General features: G+C 37.8%; 2 protein-coding genes and 1 long non-coding RNA gene across 4 annotated transcripts; 1 reads left to right on the top strand and 2 right to left on the bottom strand.

Annotated features, from left to right (window-relative positions):
- The first annotated feature begins 1616 nt into the window (after positions 1-1616).
- Positions 1617-3819, top strand: LOC306892276. 2 transcript variants are annotated; one of them, XR_013786450.1, is made up of 5 exons: positions 1617-1716; positions 2221-2387; positions 2944-3007; positions 3180-3280; positions 3525-3819. It is a non-coding gene; the product is annotated as an uncharacterized lncRNA (long non-coding RNA). The 2 variants fall into 2 exon arrangements; XR_013786451.1 differs by lacking the exon at positions 3525-3819 and having other exon boundaries at positions 3180-3317.
- Positions 3820-5660: 1841 nt separating this feature from the next.
- On the bottom strand, positions 5661-22959 carry LOC306892274 (3'-5' exoribonuclease HELZ2-like). Its single transcript, XM_079453259.1, has 19 exons — positions 22839-22959; positions 20217-20788; positions 19502-19609; positions 18881-19407; positions 17221-17859; positions 16281-17073; positions 16069-16144; positions 12173-15620; positions 11968-12053; positions 11237-11374; positions 10488-10643; positions 10266-10410; positions 9950-10069; positions 9151-9343; positions 8622-8762; positions 8329-8550; positions 7986-8154; positions 7668-7835; positions 5661-7427 (listed from the first exon to the last, which is right to left on the bottom strand). The coding sequence occupies exons 2-19, from the start codon at positions 20712-20714 to the stop codon at positions 7315-7317; spliced, it is 7740 nt and encodes a 2579-aa protein (XP_079309385.1). The 5' UTR covers positions 20715-20788; positions 22839-22959; the 3' UTR covers positions 5661-7314.
- A 370-nt stretch (positions 22960-23329) lies between these two features.
- Positions 23330-27566, bottom strand: LOC306892275 (interleukin-27 subunit beta-like). The gene is given in 7 exon segments (XM_079453260.1): positions 23330-25335; positions 25795-25952; positions 26049-26227; positions 26753-26870; positions 27024-27111; positions 27117-27226; positions 27429-27566. Coding segments are annotated over 7 exon segments (891 nt in total). The 5' UTR covers positions 27517-27566; the 3' UTR covers positions 23330-25185.
- Between the last annotated feature and the right edge of the window lie 202 nt (positions 27567-27768).

The following is a 27768-nucleotide window of genomic DNA, read 5'->3' as shown; positions in this document are numbered from 1 at the left end:
ACGCATGGCACATCTTCTTCACAACACTTGTAATACAATGACACCTAGTGGTTACTACAGGATACTACATTAACAGAACTAGAATATTTCCCCTTTTTAGAAGTCCAAACAGGGAGAGCTTTGTGATGTCAATAATCACATGAGTTTCTGTCACTTTGAGCGGCTGCGACATTTCTAATTTATCACCAGTGAAATTTGCCACTGCCAAATGTCTTTATTTTCCTATGCAAAACATATTTACAAGTGAGACAAAGGTGATGATTTGAGCTTTAGTTTCAGATCACTTACATGTAAACCAATCGCTTTTCAGCTTCAATACAGCGGTCTGTTTGTTAAATGTAATGAACATACCAGCGAGAATATCACATGGAAGCTGCAGATGTGAGATTGAACCTTTCATTTCATCTTGTACAAGGTCTGTGCTAGTGGAGCCCAGGGCATGATTTTATACATCATCTCTCCTTTATCCTCCATCACAAACACAAGGTTTGTCAAACTGCACTGACACTGACCAGCATGAGGAGCAATTAGCCTGGAAGAGACATCTGGTTAGACTTGAAATCACACATCTTTCTAAAGGGGTTACTCTATAAAGGTAAGGATTCAATGTCAACATCACAACAACAATTTACATTAAAAAAAGAATCACCAGACAACTTAAGACACCTTTCTTGAAAAATCCTTCACCATCTTATTCTTGTTTAACTTCCCAGCAAGCAATAGCCGTCATTTCAACGTCTCGGTTAACTATAGACCAGATGTAGTCCGGTTATGTGTAACCCGGCCACTTCTAGCCCAAAGAACCTAGAATTTTGTTTAAAGTCGTTTTTGGCTAAATAACTTGTGAGATATATGATATTACATCATGTAAGCAAAATGAACAGCGTTTATAAGGTATTTGGTTTAATTTCTTTGACATGTTCAATAGCCTGAGCGTATACGCTATTTTGCTCGTCGTCAGAGCAGCTATTTGTAGCCCACACATAGTCCAAACTGAGGCACTATAGGTTTTGTCCAGGCAGCTGATTACCAGGAAGTGCATGGTTCATATCCCTTCATGTTCGCCGTCTCAACATCTACACAAATACAAGTGTTTCTTGACATGGTCTATATGTAGCCACGTTTTAGCACTAAATTGGACGGGCTACGTGTAGTCTGCTTTTAGCCCTTGGGCGAAATGTTTCCCGTCATGTTAGCATTATCAATAATATCTAAACAATAAGTGTTATTTCGTGACATCTGTAGCCACGATTTATCCCTGAATTGGACAGGCTGTGTATGGGCTAAACGAAGGCAATCTGTGGTCTAATTTCAACGACTTGGCTATAGCCCAATATTGAACCAGCTATTCTAAAATTGTTTACATGTACAGCGTGTGGGATGCATGACATCATAACAACCAAGTAATTTTGGCCAAGTTTTAATTTGCATTATTTGTACTGTCACACATTACATTTCCCGATTAGAATTTTTTACTTTGTTAAATAAACATGCAATTACATATCCCAACCTGTAGGTGGCAATTTGCCCTAGTACTGAGACATGGCCACTGCCAACGCGAGACTTGGAAGTTGGTAGAGAATTCGGCCAGATCTCGCGATAAACAATACCGCCGACGCCATTTTTTTAATAACCAACACGTGAGCAGAAGCCACAGGTGTAGAAGCTAATCAACGCGATCAACAGACGGGCAAAAGGAATACGTTCAATTTTCTTGTAAGTAACTGTGTTATCTCTTTGTCATGTTTCCATTCTACATTTCATATTTTGTAGGGACCGTGAAATTTTAGCAGATAGCAGGGCTAGAGTATGCCATTTAGTGGTTATCTCAAAGCAAGGGATTTGGTTTAAAAGCACTTTGTGTTATGTTGGTTGGAAATCGCTTCATATCCCGATGGCAATCACCAAGATTCGTGGTCTAAATTATTTTATATCTACTGTGGAAGTCAATTCAGTATGAATACCTCAGAACTGGAGTGATGTGATCCACGTTCTTTGATTTAAATGCACTAAAAGTTTTATTGATAATTATCCAGTGAACAAAGCACAGCAATAAATATGCATAACAAATATATATATGTATATACACACATGCATTCATTCATGCATGAATACATACATGCTCATATTGTCATGCTAAGTTTTTGTTATGGAAGTATTTGAGTGTTGTGGTACTTTTTTTTTAATATTTGAAAGTAACACTGCCTTTGTTGCATTTAGGGTTTCAAAGAAAGGTGCTAACGCTTCTTGTTGAAATAAAAGAATTAAAAAGAGTTGGCCAAAGGGTGGAAACAGACACTGGTGTCCAACTGTCTGCATTGGCCACTATGGAGGATTTCCAATGCTTGGAAAGGCAGCTGGATTGTATGGAGACCCGGACAGCAATGGTAAAACAACAACAAAATGCCCTCACTAAAGCTTTCACCTTTCATAAAGTCCAAAAATAATTTAATCTGTAATATTGAATGTGTGACAGTGCAATGGCTTGTTGCATACAGAGATAGATCTAATAGAATAGACCTTTTTGTTACGAAGTACCATAACAGAGTTTGAAACTTCAAAAATAATTGCATATTACAGTGTTAAAAAAATTCAAATTTAAATTGTCAATATAAAATTAGCGATTACAAAAAGTATCTGTGTGTATTAGAATAGTGCTGTTGATGTACAGTTGAGGTTTAAATGTTTACTTGACTACTTTTTAGTTACTACCACAGAGTTAAATTTTGGCAGACAGTATTGAGGCAGACACCGATTGTGAGGGGACCTACAGGGGGAAAAACTATTTCTCAGTGTGGGCCAGCAATCAGCTTGAATAAAGAGTTTTATAGGGTTAATGATGGAAAACTTGCAGCTCAATGGTCATTAACATTTAAGGTCGGTGCACACTTGTACACTGAAGCATATATTTCTATCTGCCTGACATTGACATTTGTTACTCAGGTGTCAAAACTGTGCAAAGTCGGTGGCAGAAATGTTAAAGACGTACCAGAAGGATGCTGGACAGGTAAAGCCTTCAAAACATGCAATATAAATCAAACATTGTGGTGACCATACTCACTAATTATTCCATGTTTTCACAACAAAGTATTGTAATATTGTAAAAGTATTTCCAAAAAAAATAAACAATTTGTCATGTTCGTATTTGTTACCAATTGTTAACACTTTTTTTGTTTTAGGGTTTTGCAAAACAGCCTCATGTCCAATTTTAATATGAAGGTGGGTGGTACGCTGCAGAAGGCAGCTTTTGAGAAGACCACTCTGTTCTCGGTCATTGCAGGTATGTGCTTGTGTTTGCATGTCTGTCGTTTGGCTTAAAGGTGATGTATACTATCATTTTAATGATTTAATGTATTTTCTTTATGACATCAGTCTGTGTTGATATAAACATTTTCCAAATCAGTATATATGTCAGCGCTATATTACCGAGCCCTATTATCAAATCCGTTACAATTAATGTATAAACTAAAACACGATGATGTCCAAAAAGCCTTTTATCATGCTTATTTTTTTTTTCTTTGCAGATGCCGTGATGACCAACTTCCCAACAGCAACTGAATTTGAATTGAGGAATGCCATTTTAAGCAAGCACCAGGGAGAGTTGGGGGGGGGGGGTATAGAAAAAAATAATGAATCAGTTTACTATTGTTAGATTTTCTTGTTATTTGTATTATTATTGGTTGTCCTTTATTTAAAAAAATTCTAAAGAAGTTCAAATCTTAATTCATTTGATTTTGTTGTAACAAATATATTATTTCTTAAATTTTCCATTTTGTCTTTTTTACAATTGTTGGTTTTATTAATAAAAGCTTTATATTTAATTTGTTTGTATTAATTGCTATTTATGAGAAGAACATGTTAAATTTAGTTAACAAAAAATATTTAGGGTATTGTGTGGTTATCTATTATGTAGGCATTCATAATCTGTCTATTTGATGATTATGGTTAGACGTATAAAATTTTCCCTGACAGCCCAAATTTAGCCTTGTTTTAGCCTAGACGTCTGGGCTATGTTTAGACGGCTAATAGACGTCTTTTAAACCAAAAATTGCTTGCTGGGTAGTTAACCGAGACGTTGAAATGACGGCTATTGCTTGCTGGGAAGTGTTCTCAGTAGCTTTATTCATTAAAGCGGCCATAACTCAGACAGTTTCTGTATATCTCATGTTAATTTTGAGTAGGCCTACTTACAGAATAGTATCACACCCTTCAAATATCCGCAGAGTTTTTAGTTTGATCACATTTATAAAAGACAGAAACAGCTGTATACGCTTATTTCCGAAAACATGCAATGTGTGGGGTCGTTGTGGAACAAAAGCACGTGCCCACACATTGACAAGAAAACACAGACATCACTTTACGCTCTTCTTTTGACACGTGGTAACACTCGTTTGTAAGGCTTTACTGTGGCTGTTGTGACAGCATTTTAAATGTCCTCTAACATATTGTAACATACAAAACGGAAGTGCGGAGCATCAAACAGGAAGTCACTCGCTGTAATGGCGCCCTCCATGGAGACGTCAAAAAAGGCGGATAGTTAAATACAGAAACTGACAACCCCATGAGCATCGTTACACATCCGCGTTATGTTTACCCCAATTAACGCGAAACAGTCTCCCTTCCACACATCGGGGGAATTATAGAGCCTCTTAAAGCAAGTCGCGACCGTTTTTACTTCCGTATTCTGACAAATTTCCAAGTGAAAAGGAATTTCAAAGGAGAAAATTTGTAAATAAAAAAAGAAAATATAATATTAGTGGGCGTGGCTTGCGGTTTTCACTGCGAATGGATTGGATGTGTAAAAACAGCTGTTGCTTTGATTTTGGAAGGAAACTGGCAGCAGACTGACAGTTGAAGGGGAACTCGTTCTCCTGCTCTATAACTTCATCAAAGCATATTTAAGATGAGCTGCCTGCCGCCCTCAACACTGTTTGTTTTTGTTCACGAGCTAGGTGTCGGACTTTCCGGGTAAACCATTAACCATTTTTGAGGAAGGGGAATCACAATTATCTAGAAAACCTTTTTCGCCAAATTGCATGCTTTTGTGGATTTCATTAACATCTCATTTATACAATTCATGTATCAAAATGATTAACAAAACAGGTGACTTTATAGTAGTGGGGCCCCCAGAATTGTTACCACCTTTAACCCTACTTGCGACGTCCTTGGTGTGTGGCAATAATATTTTACAATAATTTAACATCTGATTGGAAGTAGATCTCATCTTTAAAAAATCCTGCACATATGGGTAAGAACAAAAGTGAACATGACGCTTTCCTTTCGGAAATTTGTCAACATTAGGTTTGCTTTTGAGCAGCACATTGCTATGAATCCCAAAAATTGTTTCGTTTGAACGAAATATTTTGGGTTACAACACAGCTTTGACAACATGGCATGCTGTTGATTGGCACAGAAAATTATTTTGGCTTAAGATACAGTACTTTGTACCTCAGTTTGAACAAACAAACAATAAACCTTCACATTGACAACAAGGTCAAATGAAAGTCTATTGTTTAACTATAAAACAAAACCGTTAGTTGTAAAACAGACCCGTAAACTTCATAACTTGTTTTAATACTGTTCAACTTTTTAACTTCAGACATTGAATATCTCTTAGCAGGCAAATACAGCAGTCATTAAATCACAAAAGCAGCATGTGTCACGGTTTAAAACGTTTATTGCCACTAACAAAAATTTAATTAAATTAAATTTTATTTATATAGCGCTTTTCACAATTTGCATTGTTCCAAAGCAGCTTTACAGGGGAAAATAAGAAAAACACAAAAAGGTAAAACACAGTACATGAATAGTTTAACTTGTTATATAAACACCTAGTAAATAATATCTAATGTCAGAAGTCTCCCGGTGGTTTATTTAGCATATTTTGCATTAAGTGAATGCTTGGCTGAAAAGATGTGTCTTTAATCTAGATTTAAATTGGGCGCGTGTGTGTGATCCTCGAATAATATCAGGAAGGCTATTCCAGAGTTAAGGTGTTACGTATTAGAAAGCTCGGCCCCCTTTGGTGGATTTAGTTATTCTAGGTATTATCAAAAGTCCTGAGTTTTGAGATCTTAGAGAGCGTGATGGGTTGTAGTGTGATAGAATAAACAATCCAGAAATCCTCAAAAGTATACCAGAGAGCACACATGTTTAAAAGTATCGGAGGTCTAAGTCAACTCTTAAGTCTTTACAGTGGTCTCTGTTCTATTTTTAGCAATAGTTATTGTAATTCAGTGAATGAAGCTAAATCAGTTTTGAAATAGAACATAAGTACAGAATGTCTTGGGTATTGTAAAGCTTCGAACTAGTGCTAAATAAATTTGAGCTGTAATGATGTAGGCCTACTAATATGAACCATTTTGCTGTATTCTAGGCCAAATTATGTAATGTAATGAGTTGCATGATATGCCCCTCGGTGCCGAAGGGTGCCACCTGGTTACATTTCTTTGGCATTAGCTAATAAATTAACATTGGCATATAAAATCGTTATCATGCATTTATTTTTATTTAGTTATCATCTTGTTTTCGTCAGTGAAAACATGTCGTTAACGAATAATTTCCATCATAGTTTTCATCAACGAAACACTGATGTAAACTACATTTTATTCGATTATATAACTATTCTCTTTGATGATGAACACATGTCCTCCAGATGTGTCGTGGGTGTATATAATAATGCTGACTTTGTGTGTTTAAAGATGAATTATTGTCACATTTGCTGCAGAACACAATGGATTGGGAATTAACAGGAAAATGTGGTGTATGATACTGTCATGTGGGATAGTAAAGGAAGAATGTGAATGAAATGTTATACCAAAATTACTTTTTTTATTAAATGCATTTTTTACGAGTCTCATGCGTCACGAGTCCAAGTCAAGTGTCGAGTCAGCTCTCCACGAGTCCAAGTCAATGTTTTTGCAACTTAAGTGCGACTCGAGTCCAAGTCACGGACTCGAGTTTCCATCTCTGCCAGTGAGTAATATAAATTTCCTTTCAGTTGAAAATGTGTAAAGTTAAAATGTTCATAATCATGCTTGAAGATAAAATTACATGGAAAGTTACCATAATGGTAAAAAAATATTCTGTCCTCTTGAACTCCTATATCAGCATCTGTGCGACTGCTTCTGGTCTAAAAAATGAAGTGCTTCAAATATATAATTCTTAATAAATAAACTTCCCTTACATTTGAAGTTTTGAGAATATATACTATGAAGATTTACTTTTTTTAAACAATTTATGTTGCCTTTAAAAAACATAGCCAAAAACTTTTTTTTAAATCTTCAAGATCAACCAAACAACATAAAATATAGTTTAATGGACTTTGTGTACAGTTATCTGTTCTGCAGAGACCACACAGCTATGACCTGAATAATGTTTCAGCAGTTTCCTCCATGCTAGGCTGCAGTTCAATAACTCCTGATTACCTAAATAACAGACCAATTAAACATCAATTAATAATAAGTTACATGCTGTTAATCTGCACACATCATTACTCTTATTTACTCTTGTAAGCATATTTGTCAAATAGTTACAATAGTAAAATAAAAATAAGATTGTATGTTTATATCACCATAATTTTCTAAAAACTGTTTTCAATTAGGATTTTGTCGATTAGGAAAATGTTCTAAATACCAACTGCCAAAGTAATATATTTGAAAGATTACCCAGAATGCATAGCCCCTCCTGTGCTCTTGTGATGCCCACATTGATCTGATTTTCATCACCAACAAAGCCAATGTGTTTGGAAAGCCATTTCCCTGAAGGAGAATGTTCAATCTCTTCACTGTTGCAAGAGCGAACCATTGACAGAATCACATACCGCCATTCGCTACCTGCAATTAAATCATCACATGCTATGTTGCAGGTAAAAAAAGAATATGAACATCATAGCTGATGTGTGTTATATTATCAATGCTTGCATATCACACATAACACAGCAACTTAATGTCCAAAAGTAGAAAATAAGTTTATTTTAGTTTCACCTTGGCTCTTTGTAATGGTGGTGACAGTGGTTTTCTCGCTTCCAGCTATCTGCAGTCTTTCTTTGAGTTTATCTTTGATGTGGGCCACCTGTGCATTATAAGGTGACAGAATGGCAATGTCCTCTGGGCTCACACCACCCACTGATATCAGCTGAATACAGATGTCAACCTGCTCAACAACACAAATGATTTTACAGTATGGTATGGCCAATATTGAGCTTTGCAGTTTATCCCATTCTTATTTTCAGTTTAAAATATAGGCATTTGTTCTAGGTACAAGCGTTTACATAGTATTGTATGTAGTAAACAGTTGTAGTATGCTATACGTTATTTTATCACTTACAGCTTTATCAGCCTCTGTGCAGTTGCCTTTCGATTTCTCGTTCCCCCGTGCAGTTGAAACAACCATACTGATCTCGTCACCTCTTATATCTCCAAACAGAATGCGCTTGCTTTGTCTCGTATTCTCAGTCGTAGCATGCAGCATACTGGCACTTTCAGCTACTTGAGTTTTCAGCTTACTCTGGTAGTATGCCTCCGATGGGAATCTACAGATGTCTTCATGCTACAGAAAAAAATCCAAAGTAAACTTTGTCTGTTTATTCTGTAGCCCGTATTTAAGTGTTAGTGTGGTACCATTCTGTACTGCGTGTCCAGCATTGTGTGTCCAACTCTACTCAAATAGCGTTCAAACAGGGTGCGTGTCATTCCAAGTTTTCGTACATGCATATTCTTTACAATTGGACGCAATTGCTTGTGATCACCCAACAGCACAACCTACAGGACGAAAAAGATCAGTTGCAATCATTGTGGAATGATACATAAAACCCCTTTTTAGAAAGCTGCGTCATTTGTGCCTTAAACCTTTCACAGTAGACATTCAGGGGCGGTTTCCCGGACAGGGCTTAAAACTAGTCCCAGACTATCTCAAATGTTAGAGGTGTCTTGATCGAAAACAACTCACACTCACATATCTTAAAATATTTTAGTGCGTTTGTTTTGTCTTGAGATGCACACCAGTAAGGTTTTTATAAGGTATGTTCTTTTAAAACGATTTAAGCATGCTAATTTAACAAAGGCCTAGTCCTGGTTTAAACTAATCCCTGTGCGGGAAACTGCCCCAAAATGTCGAATTGTGTTTGGATTACTGTAGATAAATCATGACCTTCTCTGGTTTAAAGCTGACCAATGGGACGAGTGTCTGGGGTTCTGTTGCCATTGCACACTCATCGATGAGGATCTGTCGTGCACTGAGTGACTTAACAAGGTTGGGGGAGGCGGCAGCCGTGCAGGTGCACAGAATCACATCATGCCTTTCCAACTCATACAGACGTGCAGAATTTAACAGCTTCTTATATCTGAGGATACACACAGTGATGTGACATGCACACAATGTTCAGGCCGATGTGCATGTATGCTCAAATATGTTAACAGACATGCACCAAGAAGAAATTAATTTTTTTGCGTAACGGGTGGGCAATCCTGGTCCTGGAGGGTCTTGCAAAATATAGCTCCTTGTAATCCTGAAGGGTTGTAGCATAACTCTGCAGGACAATGGCCACTCAGGACCAGGATTGCCCACCCCTGTTGTACAATATAATGTCTGTTTTTATTGCAAGTGTTACGGTTAGAGATAGATAGAATTGATGGGATAAAAACCAATAGGCACATGATGTGGTTTAAAGCAGGACACCATGCGTGACGAGGAACTTATGCTGTAATACACAGAATTTATGGGGGTCTTATAAAAGCAGAAAAAGAACAAATTTATCTGGTGTCATATAGGGTTATACCACTGATGTTAACACCTTTTAAACCAATAAAAATACTGTTTATTGTGTAGTTGAGACTAATGATTGGAGAGAACTATTAGACTGGTATTTTAGGTTGCGATTGACAATTACTTTATTCCATTACAAACATTGACATTTATGATAGCATAAATGAGAGAAACTTCTACTTACTCCTCTATGTCCTCATCTGTGATGGACTTTGGGTCAATTTTATTTCTTTCATCAAAGTCCAGTATAGCTTGGGCATGAGGATTGTGGCTCTTCCGAATCTTGTGATGAAGTGTTATTTCTCTAAACATAAGATTGTAAAGAGCTTTAGCAGGGTACAGAAATAAACGTTACAATTATGTTTCTTTTTTTATTGCAAGTATTGTAAATGTATTGTAGAGAAAACCTGGAGATGAGATAAACATCTCACATATTATATGCAGTATTTGATTGCTGATGAATGATGTTATTGTTTGAATTTGGTTGTTATCTGCAGTACCTGAGCTTAGGGTTAGAGGTTTCCTGACGCACTGATTTTTGGGATAACTGCAGGTGGCTCCCAGGATAAGGAAAATCCAGCATTTCCATCTGTCTGCTGTACACACGTAATTGCTTCAGCTTGTCCCCAAACCTCAGCAGGTATTCTAGACACACAAACACAAACAGATAATAAATATATAGACATGTTTTCAGCATTTTGTATTCTTAAAAATCTGCTTACCTGCAACTACATCCACAGACTTGTTTGAGGGTCCACAGTACAGAATAACCTCTTTCTTCTCTTTGTCTTTGAATTCCTTTAGGGTCTGAGGTTTCTTAGAATTCAGCCGAGAGAACCAGTACACTATGTAAGCGCCCACCACTGTTTTTCCAGTTCCTATAAAGCACATGGTTTTGAATATTTTCCTAATGTTTCTGTCTTTTCATTGAGTACATTTAGCTGCTGCTTAGAAACAGCTGACTTATTATATGACTTAGTCACCCGATATGTTTGTCACTGGGTTTTGCAAATATTTGACCAATACAAGGTATTAAAAAGTGCTTGACAACACAGTATTTAATAATTTAAAGCAGGGTTTCTTCAACCTTTTTGACTCCAAGAACCCCCCCTGTATTCAACAATATTCAAAGGCATTTATTTCTATCCAATAAAATATTTCAGAGCTTGATATTAACTGGAAAAGTGCTTATTCAATATAAAAATTGACAAATAAAAAATATTTTGGTTTTCAGTTGTTTTAAAATGTATTTCAGTGCTCATTTTGTATTATTTTAAATTATTTGTCAGCCTAAGGCCCCCTTGGAAGTAAATTCCCCCCTGTTGAGAAACTCTGATTTTAAGCATACAATGTTGTCTTTCCATACTCAAACAATTTGGACATATGAAGTTTCAGAAGGACACTAATGATATACTGCTTGCATTTATGATTAATTACATATTAATTAATTGTCTATATTTGTATGTGTAACCTGGAGGGCCTTGAATGAGGGTGAATTTGCCATTCAGAGCTTTGTCCAAAGCATCAAACTGACTGCCATTCAGTTCAGGCAGGCCTGCTGGTATAGGGTCCTTCTTGAGCTCATTCATCTTGACAGCTGGTTCAGAACCTGTGGATAAATAAATCCATACAATTTGTCTGATTTTAATTTCTGTGTAAATATAACTTTTATAATCTACATTACTGTAGTAGTAATATTTTACATGAATAATGTAGATAAATAAATATACATAAAAACGTTTGACCTTACAAGACACCAATGGGCCATTTACACAATGACAATAACTATAACTATATTAGTTTCCAGACCAACAGATGTAATGATAACTTGAGAGGGAGAACGAGTGGCAAGGATGCAAAACATATATCTTTCCAGCTTGCTTATGACCTGTAGTATATCATATTATTTTGTATGGGTAAGCATTTTCTCTCCTCCAGCACACAGGAACACGCTGATGACTAAAGATTGTCTTTGCAAGTAGGTTGTGCAGATGTATGCAAATACTTAGTTTAACAGGCAAGTAGGATATATGGAATAAATGCAACGATTGAACCCATGTTCTTGCATCTTCCATCACATTTATTATATAAATATTAAGACCACTTTATACGGTACATTCTATCAGGATGTATTTATGGAAAGAATGACCTACTCTGCCTTTAAATAAGACTTTCAAAACATCCTGAGAAGTTCATACAAACCAGCTTTCCCAATCCGATGTCCTAGTGCAATGTTTTTAACAAGTTCATTAGCGTTTGGCAAATTATTCACAGCACTCTCCTTTCGTCTGAATGAATAAAGCAGAAAGATCACAAATTATAGCACATCATTGTTTTTACTGATGGTGTCATTTGTTTAAATAATAATAATAATGTGATGTAATGAGGCTGTTTATTAAATGCTTACATGTCAGGAAGGAGCTTAGGGATCACTTCAACTGTATAGGTGGTGTCCCTTTTGTCTTTTGGAAGATTCATGGATGCATACTTTCTGATGTAAAAGTGTATGCTTTTTGACTTATTCTTTGAGGGTATATCTGAACATTGAGTTGTCACTCCATGAGCCACCCAAGTGAAGTAATCTGGATCAACGTCTGACTGGTGACTCTGAGCTGAGTTTGGCTTTGAAACTCTTTTTCGGATACAAAGAAAGCACTTGGCCAGGTCAAATTCAATCGACCATTTCTTGAGATTTTGTACAGGTAGAGAGAAGGTTCCAGAGGTGGTGCCAACCAAGGATTGCTTCCAGTCTATGTGCACTTTCTCGATTACAACGCAATCGCTGTCATCTACGGCAGTCGTAGCTGACTCCATTTCACACAGTGGCTTCCATATCTTCACGTAATCATCTACATTATCATAGGAAGGTTTGGATGAGTGGTTTGCATATCTGGAAAAGCATTTAATAGGACTGTGAGTGTGTTCCACACAAATCTCAACGTTTGATCTGACACTCAGTAATTGTACAGTTGGTGCCCAGTAGCCTCTTTCCTTCTCTGAGGTCAGCTGGACCTGCAAAGTGTCTCCAGCTTTCAAACTGAGTGTGAAATTAACATAATGATCATTTTTAGACGTAGATGTGCGATCAGGATCCAATATGGAATTATCAATCACATCATCTCTTGATTTATCTGTAGTAGCCACTTCATCTGTTGTATTATCGGTTGTAGCCACATCACTATGTTGTATTACTTCTGCCGTCAATATGAGACTCTTCGCTTCTTCCCACCGTTCTTCTCTCACTGCCTCAATAATGGCATGCCAGGTGCTCTGCTGTATCTCTGAACAAAATTTTATGTTCCTTTCTATGCTGTTGGTTGTGCTCATTGAGTACATCCGTTTTTGCCAAGTCAGTTTCATTTGTTTTTGTTGTTTATCAAATATTGGTTGATCTTTTAGCTGTAAGTCTCTGTACATAACAGGAAGTCTGTCTGGGTAAGTTCCTTGGTCGAACGGAAAAGATAATATGAAACTTTCATGTTCGGCCAGAACAACTGTAACAACAGCCAGCTTGTATGTGCTTTCTGTCCGTAGACTGACAGCAAGGCAAAGTGACTCTGCTTTACTTTCAAACTGTTTTGACCTATCTTCTTCTCTTTGACACTTATTACACAATAGGTCGATATCTGAGCTCGAGTACTCAACAGTATTATTGTCGAGAACTGAATGCATGAGTCTCTGAACAACCACGTCTGTGTATCGCCGTATGGGTGAGGATGCTTGAGTGTATGTGTCCAGATGTAACGAAAAATGCCCAACTGAGGCATTTTCGCAAGAGAATGAACGAATCAAGAAAGCTTTGTCGAGACCGGCATTTAACTGGACAATGACTGGACGTAGCTGTGGATGAATATCATCTGTGGAAATAAGGTCAGTCATTTTGTAAAAGTCGCAAGTCAAAGCTGCTGACTCTATCTTTTCCCACACCGATGTCAGAATGAGGAAATTGGTGGAAGTGTCTTGCAGATCTACGTGTTTTTTGTTGAGGTGATACATCAGGTGATTGGATAGATGTATAACTTCTGCATTTTGATCATAGATCTCCTTTAACTGCTCTGCTGTAGGAGGATTCTGACACCTCAGAGGAGTGCAGAACTTAGTGTTTGTATTCTTGGTCAGAAAGACTGACATTTCATGGTTAAACATTATGTTTAGCTCCTCAATCATAAGATGTGATTCTCTCTCTCCTGGTTTCCGATGTTGATCAGGTTGGGCATAGGTCCAGCTGTCTTTAAGCCTAACTTTGCGTTGTGTTCTTGCAAAATGATAAGCCACTCTGACACAATCCTCCAAAGTATCAAACTTTAGTTCACCATTATACCTACTTGTTATGTTCTCAGCCTCTTTGTAGCTCAGCTGTTTTTTAGACTGTATCACAGAGAGCTTAAAGTCTTTATTTTTTATTATGCCTGACTCTTTTTCCACTTTGAGGATGAGTGAAATGGCTGGGCGCGCTTTGTCTTTGCTGAGACTCCATAAGTCAGTAAGATGGTTTGGAAACATGGAAACGAAAGGTTTTCCTCCATTTCTGTAATAAGTTGCTCCTCTCTTTTTTGCATCGCTATCAAAAGGACTGTCCTTAGGTACAAAACTAGCAACATCTGCAACATGAACACCTATTTCATAGCAGTCTCCCAGATCCACAGCACTTATAGCATCATCCAAGGCTCTCGCTCCTTCTGGATCAACAGTGAATGTTTTTAAACTTGTCAAATCTGTTCTTTTGCTGTAATCGGTTACATCACGTTTTGTGGTAGACGCTGCAACCTTTTGCATCAGAGGAGATGGCATCAGTTGATACTCTAATTTTAAAATCTCCAGTCCCTCCTCTAATGTCGTCCCAATTGGTAGAACATCTGTAACGTTTCCTAGTGGAGTTGAACAGTGGGCTTTCCAGGTCAAAATTTGAACAACAAAAACATATTTCTTTTTAGTGTGTTCATCCAAAGGAAAATATCTTGTCATTTCCCAGTTGCCCTTGTGAAATTTCCGTATTGGAAGGAGATTGCGTGTCTTCTTGCTTACACAGATGCATATTTTTGTGGTTTTGCGGCAGATAGGTATCATTATCTTGGTGAGAAAGCTTCTTTCAGTTTTCTGGGTTGTTTTTCTGTCCTTTTTATTTTCTAAGAAGCAGACAAATGTAGAGGATGCTGTGTCCCTATTTGTGACTCCTAAAACCTTGCCAGTTAGATATCCATCATCATGACGTAATCCTGTCTCCAATACAACTTCATCACCGGGGAAAGTCGGGCCTATGTTTTTCCTCCCATTAATAGCAATTTGTTCAGTTAGGTTGTCATAAGGTACTACATAACCTGAATTATATGTCTCCATTACTAGTTCACCTTGTCTGTAGATAGTTGGCCGTTCCCTGACTAGCTTCAACAGGTCCTCCTTTTCACTAGCAGGAATACACATTTTTTGGTCATGGTTAACTTCATTCTCATCATCCGAGTCACTGTCCATGTTGTAGTACTCAATCATCTCTTTCAATATAAGATCAGTTTCAGGTTGGAGGGATACATCATCCTCAATTTTTATTACCTTTTCTGTTTTCTTAAATTTCAAAACTTCTGACACTTCCTGTTCTAGGAAGTCACTGGTCAAGTAGTCGGGTTTAGCACTGCCATTTGTGATGCAATATCCTATGTAGGACTTCCAGATCCTTGAGCACTTTCCAAAGCAGCAAAGAGCACCAGCATCTCCAACCACAACCACCAGTGACTGGGCTCTGGTTATGGCGGTGTTTAGTGCATGAACATCGTTAAAAAACTCCAGACAACTTGACTCTGATTGAAAAAGTGTGTTCCTTGTCTGAACAGTTGTTATGATGATGACCCTGAACTGCATCCCTAGAAAACACATGCCATTTTTAAGAAGCTGTAAAGCTAATGTTTTTTATAAATATAGCTGCAAACAATACAGGTACACAATACACTGCGTTGTAGTTAAATTTGAGTTTTTTAAAACGTTTTATATGCTGCAATGTAACCATTTTTGCCTTGGTAACTTTCCGGCATGTTGTCACATGTACATGTCCGGTCACCAGGACAAACTGGTATCACTATACTGGGTCAAGAGACTTTGCTTTCAAGCCAAACTTGACTAAACCCAGGCATATTTATTAAATGTTGTCTGACCAGTATGTGGTGAGATCACCAAATTTCACATGCTATTTGGGGGCCTATATATTTAACGAATACTATATCAGACTTTAACTTGATTAACAATGTTATGTATGACTTAGGATGCCTAAATAAAATATTGTATTCAATAAATTTTTATATTGTTCAATTGTACCTTGAATGTTTGCTAAATTCTGGACCTGTATCCTATGAAGTTCTTTCGACCGGAGATGGTTTCTGATAACCTCAACCTGAATAATAAAAAAGTGTGTATAGGTGAAATTAGTATATTTGAAGTTTATTAGACTACTTACAACATCAAGAGTATCATGGCATCAGTTTTAGCCTTCATACATTAGTCATTGATAAGAATGCTATAAACCCTACCTGCTTGCCTTCACTTAGCACACAGATCTGCTTTGGTTCTCTTTCACCCCATTCCACCGGCCAGTTGGTCACAAGCTCTTGGATCACATTTATTACGCAGGTGACCTCAGCATGGTTGTACCAGGACAAGGAAGTGGGGTTCAAAAGACACTCTCCTCTGACATGGTGGAACATAAGAGGGTATAGCTTGGGATGACGACGAACATCACCTTTGGCCTTGATGCCATCGCTTACGTAAAAGTAAGTGGATACAAAGTCCACAATTTCTGACGTAGAACGGTAGTTTTCATTGAAGATTATCCGACTTTTCTTTGCAATGTTGCTGCTGTGATCTTGGTAGTAGCGGAAGAGGCGATTTAGCATCGTGTGATCTGAATGTTTATCGTTAGTTATAGAGAAAAGTTTCGGAGCCATCTGCATGTGGTCTCCTGCTAAAACAACTCGAGTCTGTTTGTTTGCTAACCCGAGAGCCATGACGGCTTCAGTCTCCAGCATCTGAGATGCTTCATCTATCAAGATGTGGCTGAAAAAACCTGAAGGAAGGTTGAGCTCACGGAAACGACGCGCCATAGATGTGGTGGTTATGATGATCCGATGTGACTCTAGTTGGGAGCTTGTTGGGAAGATAAAAGACTGACCATCGGCAGAGAAGAGACAATATTTACGAGTTATGTCATCCGTTGCCATGATAGAGGCTCCCCCTTTGTTTGCCTTTATCCTGAGTATTTTGAGGTTTGGATGCCCATTTGTAATATACGGATGGAAGTGCACTCTCACATATAGATCTGCAGAGCTAAAAGAAGTGTAATTGATAATAAGATATCTTAAAAAATCTATACTTTTCCAGTTTTCTTACACATGATCATATTGAATTAGGCAGAGAGTTTTGCATGGAACTGTATTGCTATTATTATCCATTGTGTATGTCAGAGAAGTTTACCTGTTAGTGTGTGTGCAGATGAGTACTTTGGTTTTGGGCTGAAGTGCCAGCTGTATAGCCGCTGAGGCGAGGCAGTGTGTCTTCCCAGTGCCAAACGGTCCGTATATCAGCAAGGGTGCTGCAACTTCGCTGGCCTCACACTTTCCAAGGATAAAATTCAAGGCAATTTGCTGCTTGTTGTTCATTTCATACTGTTTGGTCGTGTTTACAGGGACACAACAGTGACTGAGCTCAGGCAGAACCGTGTGCAGGTCAGTTAGATGGTCAACAGCCTGGTGCATCTGACAAAACCACAGTCTGTCTAGCTGGAACTGAACTTCCATTTCACAACTTGTTTCTTTCTTCAGCTGCAGCTCAGACACGGAATTTGATGATAGCTCAAGAACAATGTGATTCTCATCGGCAGCCTGCCTAAACACCAACGCCTCATACACTCGGTTTGTGTACTTCACAGACTCACCGGTATTTGCTGTTTTAATGTTTAACAAAGCTGTCCTCACCCCCCGTTTCAGCATAAGCCCTTCAGGGGTGTCTGGTGTAAGTGAACAAGATACCTTGAGTCTAGCACACAGCCTCCGAGAAGCGAAAAATGGCGATGGGTTCAGCTCAGAGAGTGACGCGAGTCCACAAACATTTAATCTGGAAGTTAAAGAAATAGGGATATAAATATAGCTGCAGTTAAAGGCCACTTTAAAAACAAATGTTGATTATCATTGAGCTTTCATATGTTCCAAACAACAAAAAAAGGGTAGTAACGATATGCACAAAATATTTTTAATTTAAATGTATTTTTAATTTAAATGTATATTTTTACAGTATTAGTTGGCGCTATACCAAAACTGCCATGTTCAGGTAAGGAGTTGTGGCATTGACATTAAATAATCATGTTATTTGAACAGTCAAAGACTCCAGTAACAACACCATTGTTGGTTCCTAGCTTCTAATAAATATCAGGGTTGGATTGTCAATAAAGTGTTGGCATTGAGTCAACAACACCATTCTTACTGTACCTATCCCACATATTCAGGCCATCCTCTCCATTCAAGTGTTTTTCTCTCAAGTAAATAAACTGAGCTATGCTAAACAACAGCGCCCCTGCCCATGTTTAACTAAGTCATGACAACAATTGACTGGAAAAAACTTTGCTCAGTTGAGTGGTTACACCTGTCTGTGGAACACTAAAGTCTGGTTTTGTGTCTATATGTTCAATTCATGAGTTTGCCTCGCAGAAAATAAGTACCGATAATAAGGGACAGATGGTATGCGTATTTGGCTTGGGGAGATTGGTCATAGCAAGAAAACCGGGTTAGTTATCTGCATGTGCTCCTCCCAAACTTTGTTTTTAAAAGATAATTTGTTGTTTCGTTACTAGGGTTCTCAAAAATATCATTCTTCGTGTTTTGCAGAAGAAAAAACGTCATACAGGTTTGAAATGGAACAAGGGTAGTCAAATAACAAATACATTTGACTTTTGGGATCCGAAAATATTAGTCATAATGGATCCGCTTGTTCAACAATAACCCCACCCCTAACCTGGTCTTCCACCTCCCCGCCTGTACCCTTTATATTAGTTTAGGTTTTTATTAAAAACAAGATTTGTTTTTAATTCTGTCATGGTGACAGCATGGTTTTGGTTTACATTCAAATAAACAAAATGTACCTTCTAATGAGCTTCTCCTCTGCTATTTCCTCTCTGAACAGGAAGTCATGAGCTCTCTCTCTGTAGTTGTCCTGGTGAAGAGGGGAACTGTGATCTGTGTAGAAGCTGAACTGCAGATTTATCTGAGGTGGCTTGTATTTACTGAGCAGCAGCTCCAGCTCGTCTTCCTTCTTCCTGTTGAAGAAGGGCACGATGACCCTGTTTCCTCTGTCCCAGCGTTCATTCCAAAAAGTTTTAGCACATTCGCTCTCTTCTTCATCCGGCTTGGCATGAAATTCCTTGCCCACTCTAACTCTAAGTATTCTAAGCAGAACCGGTCGAATGTCAAAGTCTAACACCAGCCATTGCTCGTACACACCGGGGAGGAACGACAAAAAGCACACGCTTAGCTCGTAGGTGGAGTGCGAGGAGCGGAGATGGTGGCCAGTGGTGTATGTTAACGGGGGGAAAGTGTTCCTCACATTATCACCCAAAGAGAATACAGCACCCCTCTCAACTTTTAACAGAGCCACATGCTCCAAAGATCTCTAGACAAAAATAAATAAGCACATGCGTGTGAGTGCACATGTGCACAACTGTTGCATAATACAGCCGAATCAAATAATAGTGTATATCGCTGACCTCGGTGGTGATTTTGAATCTCCATGTGATTTCTTCACATGTTTTTAAACAGTCCAAACACAGATTCTGATCCTGTGTAACGTACACATCATCTACCTGCTGGGAAAGCTGCAAAATATACACACATTTGCAGTAAGTGTACGTAGATTATGATGTTTTGGTTGCTTCTATAGAGGGAATGCATTAACGTCACTTTCCCACGTCAACAAAAATGTGGCGACACGCTGCCCTAGGGGGCAAAACACCCGCCATCGACTACATCTAACTAAATGTTCAGGGTTTTTTTTGTTTGTAAAACTTTTACACTGCTTATGGTCAGTTAAGGCAATAAAAACCTGTGACTACTTTTATTCACATGTCGTTTTATTTGGTTCAGAAGTGGTTAGTTTTAGGGTGGGGAAGCATTCCGGTCATAGTGCAACAATGAAAACGAACCCCAATGAAACATTTCCGCATGTTGTTTAAGCGTCATACACAGGTAATGTGGTATATAAAAATTCATATTATAACAAAAAACTAAATAAACTGGTATATCGCCCAGCACTAGAATTGCGTTTCCTAATATTGTAAGCAGTGTTTTACCAGTCAAAGGGCCATGCTACGGAGTGACGACATGTCCATACCCTCTATGGAAAAGACATGGGATATGTCCACCCTGCAGATTTGGTGAGATAAGGTTCAAATTGTGTGTGTTTTGTTGTGTTATTATACCCACAGTAAGAATTTCATTGCTGCTCTTTCTGTACTCCTCCAGCAGTTTCTCCTTGTACGATGAGGGACTCTGAGAGCTTGAATGAGCATCCCATTGCCTGCTTTGTTCATGCAGTTTCTCTGTCTGATTTATCAAAAGAATCAAGCTTTTGCGGTCAAGATTTAATTGTTTTTGGAGGTTCCACACCGCTGCCTCCTCTGCGCTCCTGGCAAAAGTGCAGCGCTCACGATGCACATAACACCCCACATCCTCCTTAAAAAACCAGCAAACCTCATATCGACTAGGTCGTGGGTATGAGGGTCGATTGGATAAAGGGCTCCACCTGTGACCTTTGACCTTGGCTTTGACCAGCATCAGGTCTTGAACGCACTGGTGAGGCACTGAGAGGAAGGAGTAGGAAATGCTAGAGCGCCTGTGAGTGCATTCATTGCAGGCAGCTCTCAGCTCATACACCTGCATGAACTCCTGCAGCTTAGCATCTCTAGACTGCATTGTAGACATTGCTGCAAACTCACATTCAGTCTGTCATAAACATCCTTGACCAGCAGCTCATCAGTTCATCACTTCACTAACCCCTGAAGTGAGGAAAGAAAAGTTATTTGGACAACTTCTGTATATGACAGAGACTATGTACAGATGATATTTACATTCATTAAAGTCCATAAACCAACAGTATATTCAAACCTCTACACCTGCCCTCCAACCAACCTTGCAGCTACTAGATTATTTGCGCAGGCAAATTTGTGATTTAGTTTTAAATACAGCAATGAATAAGCAGTGCTGTGTGCCATGTAACCACATACTCCCACTGACATGGCACACCATACTTAGGCTCAAAGACGATTGGATACCGCATTATGCTACGGGATCCAATCAAAACACTCAGAACCCTGCTTTGCCACTACCCTGAGCAGGGTAGCAATACACATAGCAGAATAACAATTATAAAAACGCCAAGTGCCGGGGCAGAGCAAGGTAGAAATTTGTATATTTGTATATTTAGCGCTGGCATGCAGCCAGTGATATAGAATAAATAACACAGGGAAGAGGCGACTGGTGTACATAGCGCGGACAGAAACAGGCGCAACCTGGTATGTTTGCATCCCAAAGCAGTAAAGACAGTGACGGTGAAGGACACGGCCACACACTGTATAAGACACAGGCATTTACATTACATTCCATTTACATTTAGGCTTTTGGCAGACGCTTTTATCCAAAGCGACTTACATTGCATTATCCTACACATGTTAGATAGGTATCTGCAATCCCCTGGGATCCAACCCACAACCTTGCGTTGTTAATGCAATGCTCTTACCACTGAGCTTTACTTTAATAATTCCACATTGAAAAGTCTTGATACTGTACAGGTGACACACTGAGGTGATGTACTGTCATTTAAAAGTGGAATGAGTCTGTGCAAACAGATAGTTTTCTCTTAAAAGTCATCTGAAATTATAGAAATAATAATACTTATAGGCATCTTTGGATGACTGTACTTTAATAATTCCACATTGAAAAGTATTGATACTGTACAGGTGACACACTGAGGTGATGTACTGTCATTCAAAAGTGGAATGAGTCTGTGCAAACAGATAGTTTTCTCTTAATAGTCATCTGAAATTATAGAATTATAGAATTTTAATCCCTTTTTTCTGTGATCATTCCATAGGAAAATGCCCTAGCAATCATCTGGAAAACCTCAGTTTCTGCCTTTAAAACAACAAAAAAGTAAATAAATTTAAACATATATAATATTTACTGACTGTTAAACAGTATGCCCAGAGCGCTTGTCGCTTTTGTTCTGAAATCCAAAAAGACGCGTTTACCGTAATGCGCAGTATATGCGCGAATAAAAACTGCGTGTGGGCTAGTTTGACTTTCGTTTTCGAAGTGGCGGCTGGATTCAGAAACAAACCAAACGGACTATGTACCATAGTCTAGAATTTCTATTACCATAGAAACCAGAGAGAAATCACTTGGAGCCAATGCAATGCAATCTATGCATGCACCAATAAAGGACACTAAAACTAAACATGATGACAAATGTATGCAGATCGCGATTATTATCACCAGATGTTGGAACTTACAACTGTCTGACTGTTTTTATCTAGACCAGTAACATAATTAATTTAAAGTGAAATGTAAACAGCCCTTATTGTATTTGTTTTATGAAAAGAAAAGCCATTACATTTTAGGTAAATAGTTAAACAGCATTTATCGGAAAAGTAGATATTTTGAAATGAAGCATTTGACATTACAAACGTACGAACATGCAGTAGTTATTGCGCTGCTTTTAAACATCAAATACATAGAGACAAAAACATGTTTACAACCGGCTACTGTCAATAAGAACGACTAAATTATGAATTATGACACGCAATGTTATCAGTAAAGTTATTGCCTTCAGTCGTCTGTTTAAATAAATTCAGCTGATAAACTGCAACATAATGATGCGATACGATAATGATAATTGGGTTTAAAATAAATAAATAAAAATGATAAAAAAGTGTTACAATGCAGACATTTACAAGAAGTAATGAAAAACTAAGGCGGACATCCGAAACAGATTAGCCTACAACGGCAACTACCATTTTTATAACTTATTACATTTAACGTTCAACTCACCTCTAAGAGCTGGCCTCTACGTGACCTCGGATTTCAACTGCACAAAATGCAAAAGTTCATTTTTATTTGGTATTCATTTCCGATGAAAACTGTTCCAGTGGGCGGGGTTAGTGTGAAAATTAATTCCGTGGTGGGCGTGGCCTTTTGCACTATGGACAAAGAGAATGATTTGGAATGTTGTCATTTGTTCTTCAACTCCTTTTTGGATGATATTTGTCGTTATGGCAATACAGCCGAATGGTCATATACCCCGTTTAGATGTACACTGTTTATGTTATTCACATAAAATGCTTATTGTTTTGCACGTGCTTTAAAACGCTTTTCTCGTGTTTTTGCTGTGCAGCTTACCTGGATGACACTAAACAACATGTATTCCAACGAATCAGGTTACACGTGGAAGTGGTTTTAATAAACATATTTTCATTGTGTGTGTGTGTGTGTGTGTGTGTGTGTGTGTGTGTGTGTGTGTAATGCCATTACAAATGCTGACTGCAGTGCAAAACATTTTATTAAAAAGCCAGTATGTCTCGTATGATAATGAGTCAAAAATTAATCAGAAATAATAATAGTTACATGTTTATTTGTTATTAACTAACAAGAAATTTAGAAAGTCACTGTACCACTGAAACTGGAACGTTCACTGGCAGTCACACCCAGAATTGTCTCAGATAGATTTTTCTCTGCGTGCTTGATAGTTATTGGTCTGAAAAAGAGGAACACTTGGGACATGAACAGAACTAGAAAAATTCCCCTTTTTAGAAGTCCAAACAGGGAGAGCTTTGTGATGTCAATAATCACATGAGTTTCTGTCACTTTGAGCGGCTGCGACATTTCTAATTTATCACCAGTGAGATTTGCCACTGCCAAATGTCTTTATTTTCCTATGCAAAACATGTTTACAAGTGAGACAAAGGTGAGGATTTGAGCTTTAGTTTCAGATCACTTACATGTAAACCAATCGCTTTTCAGCTTCAATACAGAGGTCTATTTGTTAAATGTAATGAACATACCAGCGAGAATTTCACATTGTGGAAGCTGCAGATATGAGATTGAACCTTCAAAACAGTTCATCTTGTACAAGGTCCCAGCTAGGGCACGATTTTATACATCATCTCTCCTTTATCCTCCATCACAAACACAAGGTTGGTCAAACTGCACTGACACTGACCAGCATGAGGAGCAATTAGCCTGGAAGAGACATCTGGTTACACTTGAAATCACACATCTTTATAAAGGGGTTACTCTATAAAGGTAAGGATTCGTATGTTACAATGTCAACATCACAACAACAATTTACATTAAAAAAAGAATCACCAGACAACTTAAGACACCTTTCTTGAAAAATCCTTCACAATCTTATTCTTGTTTAACTTGGTTAAACATTGTTTGGTGTTGATCTTGGTTAAACTCTCTTTTATGCCATTCTCTTCTGCCCAAGCACCAATACTTTGACTACTTGTTAACTTTGGAGTTAAAATGAGAACTTTAAAGTTTTACTTAACTTAATTAATATTACATATAGGAATTTATAGTCTGTTTAATATTTGACCTAAAGGAGTGTTTCTCTCTCCTTTATCTTAAATGTGTGCTTCACTGATAACCACTGTGCGAGCATGTGTGGAGTCCGTGTTTTGTATGTGGGTGTGTCTTCACCTTTTTTGTTTTAACTAGTATAAATTTAAATGTTTTGCTTATAGCTAATATATTTCATGTACACCTGTTTTCTAACAATGAAAATTAAAAAAACACTATATATATATAAAGTTCACTTGACTTGGAGATCGTTTGAAACTGATCAAGTCATGCGTCTGTGTTTTGTTGGCCAGCGGTGTGTACTTGCATAATTTACAAAACACAAAGGGATGATGTGATGATGTGTTGCTTGCTTGTGCTGTATGTACATCCTACTCTCCCCTATACTCCCACCTCTAGCAACTCATGTTTTTCCAGAACTAATCGTACATCCGTATCTCGCTTTTATAAATTCCTTACAGTAATGTATCGAATTGGCAAAAAAGGACAGTTAAAGAATTTAATCAAATTTTCTCAGTCTTCATTATCACATAAATGTTGTGAAAGGGATGTAACCTATTTTGTGGTAAATATTTTAAATATTCCTTATATTTCATATCAGACAATATAAAAGACTGAAAACATTATCTTGCACTGTTTTTTTAAATTCAAAAACAAATTAAAACAGCAATGAGATTTTCAAAATGCTTACACGACTGTGATTATATGTGCGATGGAACTATGCTCGCTTATGTTTATGATGATAATCTGTATATTCAAGCTTGAATATGTCTATATCTATACAGTATTTGACATAAAGCAAACATTATGCATTTTAAATACTAGGTATAGTGGCACTTATAGGTGAACTCCAGTCACTGCTCTGTCCATTGTCCAGAAAGTCCTTTTCAGATATTTGGATGTGATAGGTCCGTCCAGCTACTAGTCCACGGAGAATCATGTTATTAGACTCATAAGGGCCCAGCTGGAAACAAAAGAGACTAAAATGAGGGTGGCTTTTTGTTGTAACAAATGATTAACTGAAGAAATAAGATGAATCATTTTTTATTAACATACTAATATCCATAATTCGTACAAATAATTTGACAACATAAATCTTTTGTTTTATTTTATGACAGTATCGCCTGCACGAATGCCAGAAACGACTGAAATCGTAGAATAAAAAGGTGAGAAATTAATAAGAAAAATATATAAATCAACTGTTTTCAATGTGACATTGAGTGACAGCATTGAATTGCGCATGCCCAGTGGAGGAAGCTGTAACTCTTCCAGTCAAACCCTTAGTCGGCCTCAGGTTCCACAAAGACGTTTATTGAATGTTAAAGATATCTGTTCAAAATTCACTAGGTAGGAATTTCACTTTGATTTACAAACTCATTTTTTCAAGTGACTTTCAGGATTGTAGATTATAGAGCAAACTCACAGTTCTGCCTGTGTCAGGTTTGCCCCAGTGGAATTTCACTGTGTATTTAAGGGGAAAGTTGACAGAATCCGGCCAGCTGGGTGGTGGACCCCATTGCACAGAAAGCTTCTTCCCTGGCATTACCATCAACGTCACGTTTACTGGAGAATCTGGTCTCACTGAATTTACAGTATAGGAATTGTAACAGTCAGCATGAGTTTATGGAAGATGCATAAATGTTTTTCAATATGTATTAAATGTGATGAAAATATTACCTATTTCCTCAAAAATAAATGGCCATATTCGTGTTGCGCTACCCAAAGCATTAATAGCTGTGATGTTGAAAAGAGTTTCTTCGCTTTCAAATATCTTCAGTTCTTGTAGCACACATTGCCTCTCTTCCTTTCCCCATTTTTGGCATTGATGGGCACTGGAAAGTGGGTCCGAATAGCTCCTATATTTAAATATATTTTGTAGTTAACAAATATTCTAAACTATTACACTGTAAGTCTCTCTCTTTATTGTCATATTATATATGATAAATGATAAATATACATATATATATATATATATATATAAAAATCTGTATGTATATATATATATATATATATATATATATAAAGTACAATAATCAGACACAGCAGTTAATCAAATAAATGAGAACTTAAAGGCGATGTGTCCGATTTTTCTTAGCCATTGATGTTCAAATCACCAAAACAAACACACCCTTACCCCCATCTTTCGCTTTCGTCAGCGCTCGGCTCGACTAATGTCAGTCCTGTGCACTTTGCACCTTACTGCTGATTGGCTGCAAGGTTGTTTTGGTATTCGGCCTGACTTCGTCTAAACAAGCGTAATTCGGAAATCGGACACCCCGCCTTTTAAGTAGACCGAAAAACGAAATAAAACAGAATAGCTAGTTGTCATACCATTTACAATTTTCAACAAATTCATTTTAATACAGCCTTATATGCAATACCTATATGTAGCAATGTAATGTGTTGGAAGTATAGGATTTGGATTCAGTGTCCAGGAGCATAGTGCCCATTTAGGGTAACTTGGAGACCAACAATGCACATCTGGAGAAGGAGGTGAATCTGAATAAAACAAACATTACACAGTGTGAAATTTCACTTTAAGCTTTCCACATCATAGGCAGATTGCTTTTGTCCTAGTCACCCGATTTCCACTATATGATTGTGTACATACACACACGGCGCTAGATAAAGACAAAAACATCATGAACCTACAGCCCAGGTGTAGAAAGATTCTTTGTATTGGGTCCCCATTTGGTTGGTGGCAGGTGTAGATGCCTTGGTCCTGCAGGCTGATGTTCTTTTGGAAAGAACAGGGTTTGAGAAAAGCACAGAGTTGTTAAATTTCCACTCCACCCCCTTTTGCTCTCCGTCAATGCATGGTATCTGAACAGATGAACCCACTGCTACAAACAGATCTATTGAGCGAGGTGAGAAGAAAAAGAGACAGGCTTGAACAGATCCAACAAGTCTGTCTGTCTGTGTGTTTGTGTGTGTGTGTGTGTGTGTGTGGGTGTGTGTTTGTGTGTGTGTGTGCGTGTGTGTGTGTGCGTGTGTGTGTGTGTGTAAAGTCTGCGCATGAGAGAGAGAATGTGTGTTTTTTGGACAAATAAAGCTTACCTTGAACAGAATTGTTTTTTGCTGTTAAAGTTGTCATGTCTTGGCTAAAGGCTGTCGCTGTGATGACCAGAGCTCCAAAAATATACATCAAACAAATTTTTGTGTTTGAACCTAGAAAAAGTCAGAAGAAGCTGTGTTTTATATAAGAGAGGATTATGAGTATGTGTGCAGTCACTATACTGAAGCTTAGAGGTTCAAGTTCTGTTGTGGAGTTTTGTTAATCATTAGTTATAGTAAATACATTTGAAAACAACGTACCTTTCATTTTAGTTTGCGGTTTTAAGTTCAAACTTGAGTGTCCACAAGTCAGACACACTTACGGTAAATAAAGTCAATAGAG

The sequence above is a fragment of the Barbatula barbatula genome (assembly GCF_947034865.1).
Source record: "Barbatula barbatula genome assembly, chromosome: 3".
Taxonomy (NCBI): domain Eukaryota; kingdom Metazoa; phylum Chordata; class Actinopteri; order Cypriniformes; family Nemacheilidae; genus Barbatula; species Barbatula barbatula.
This window is presented reverse-complemented; position numbering and strand designations above follow the sequence as displayed.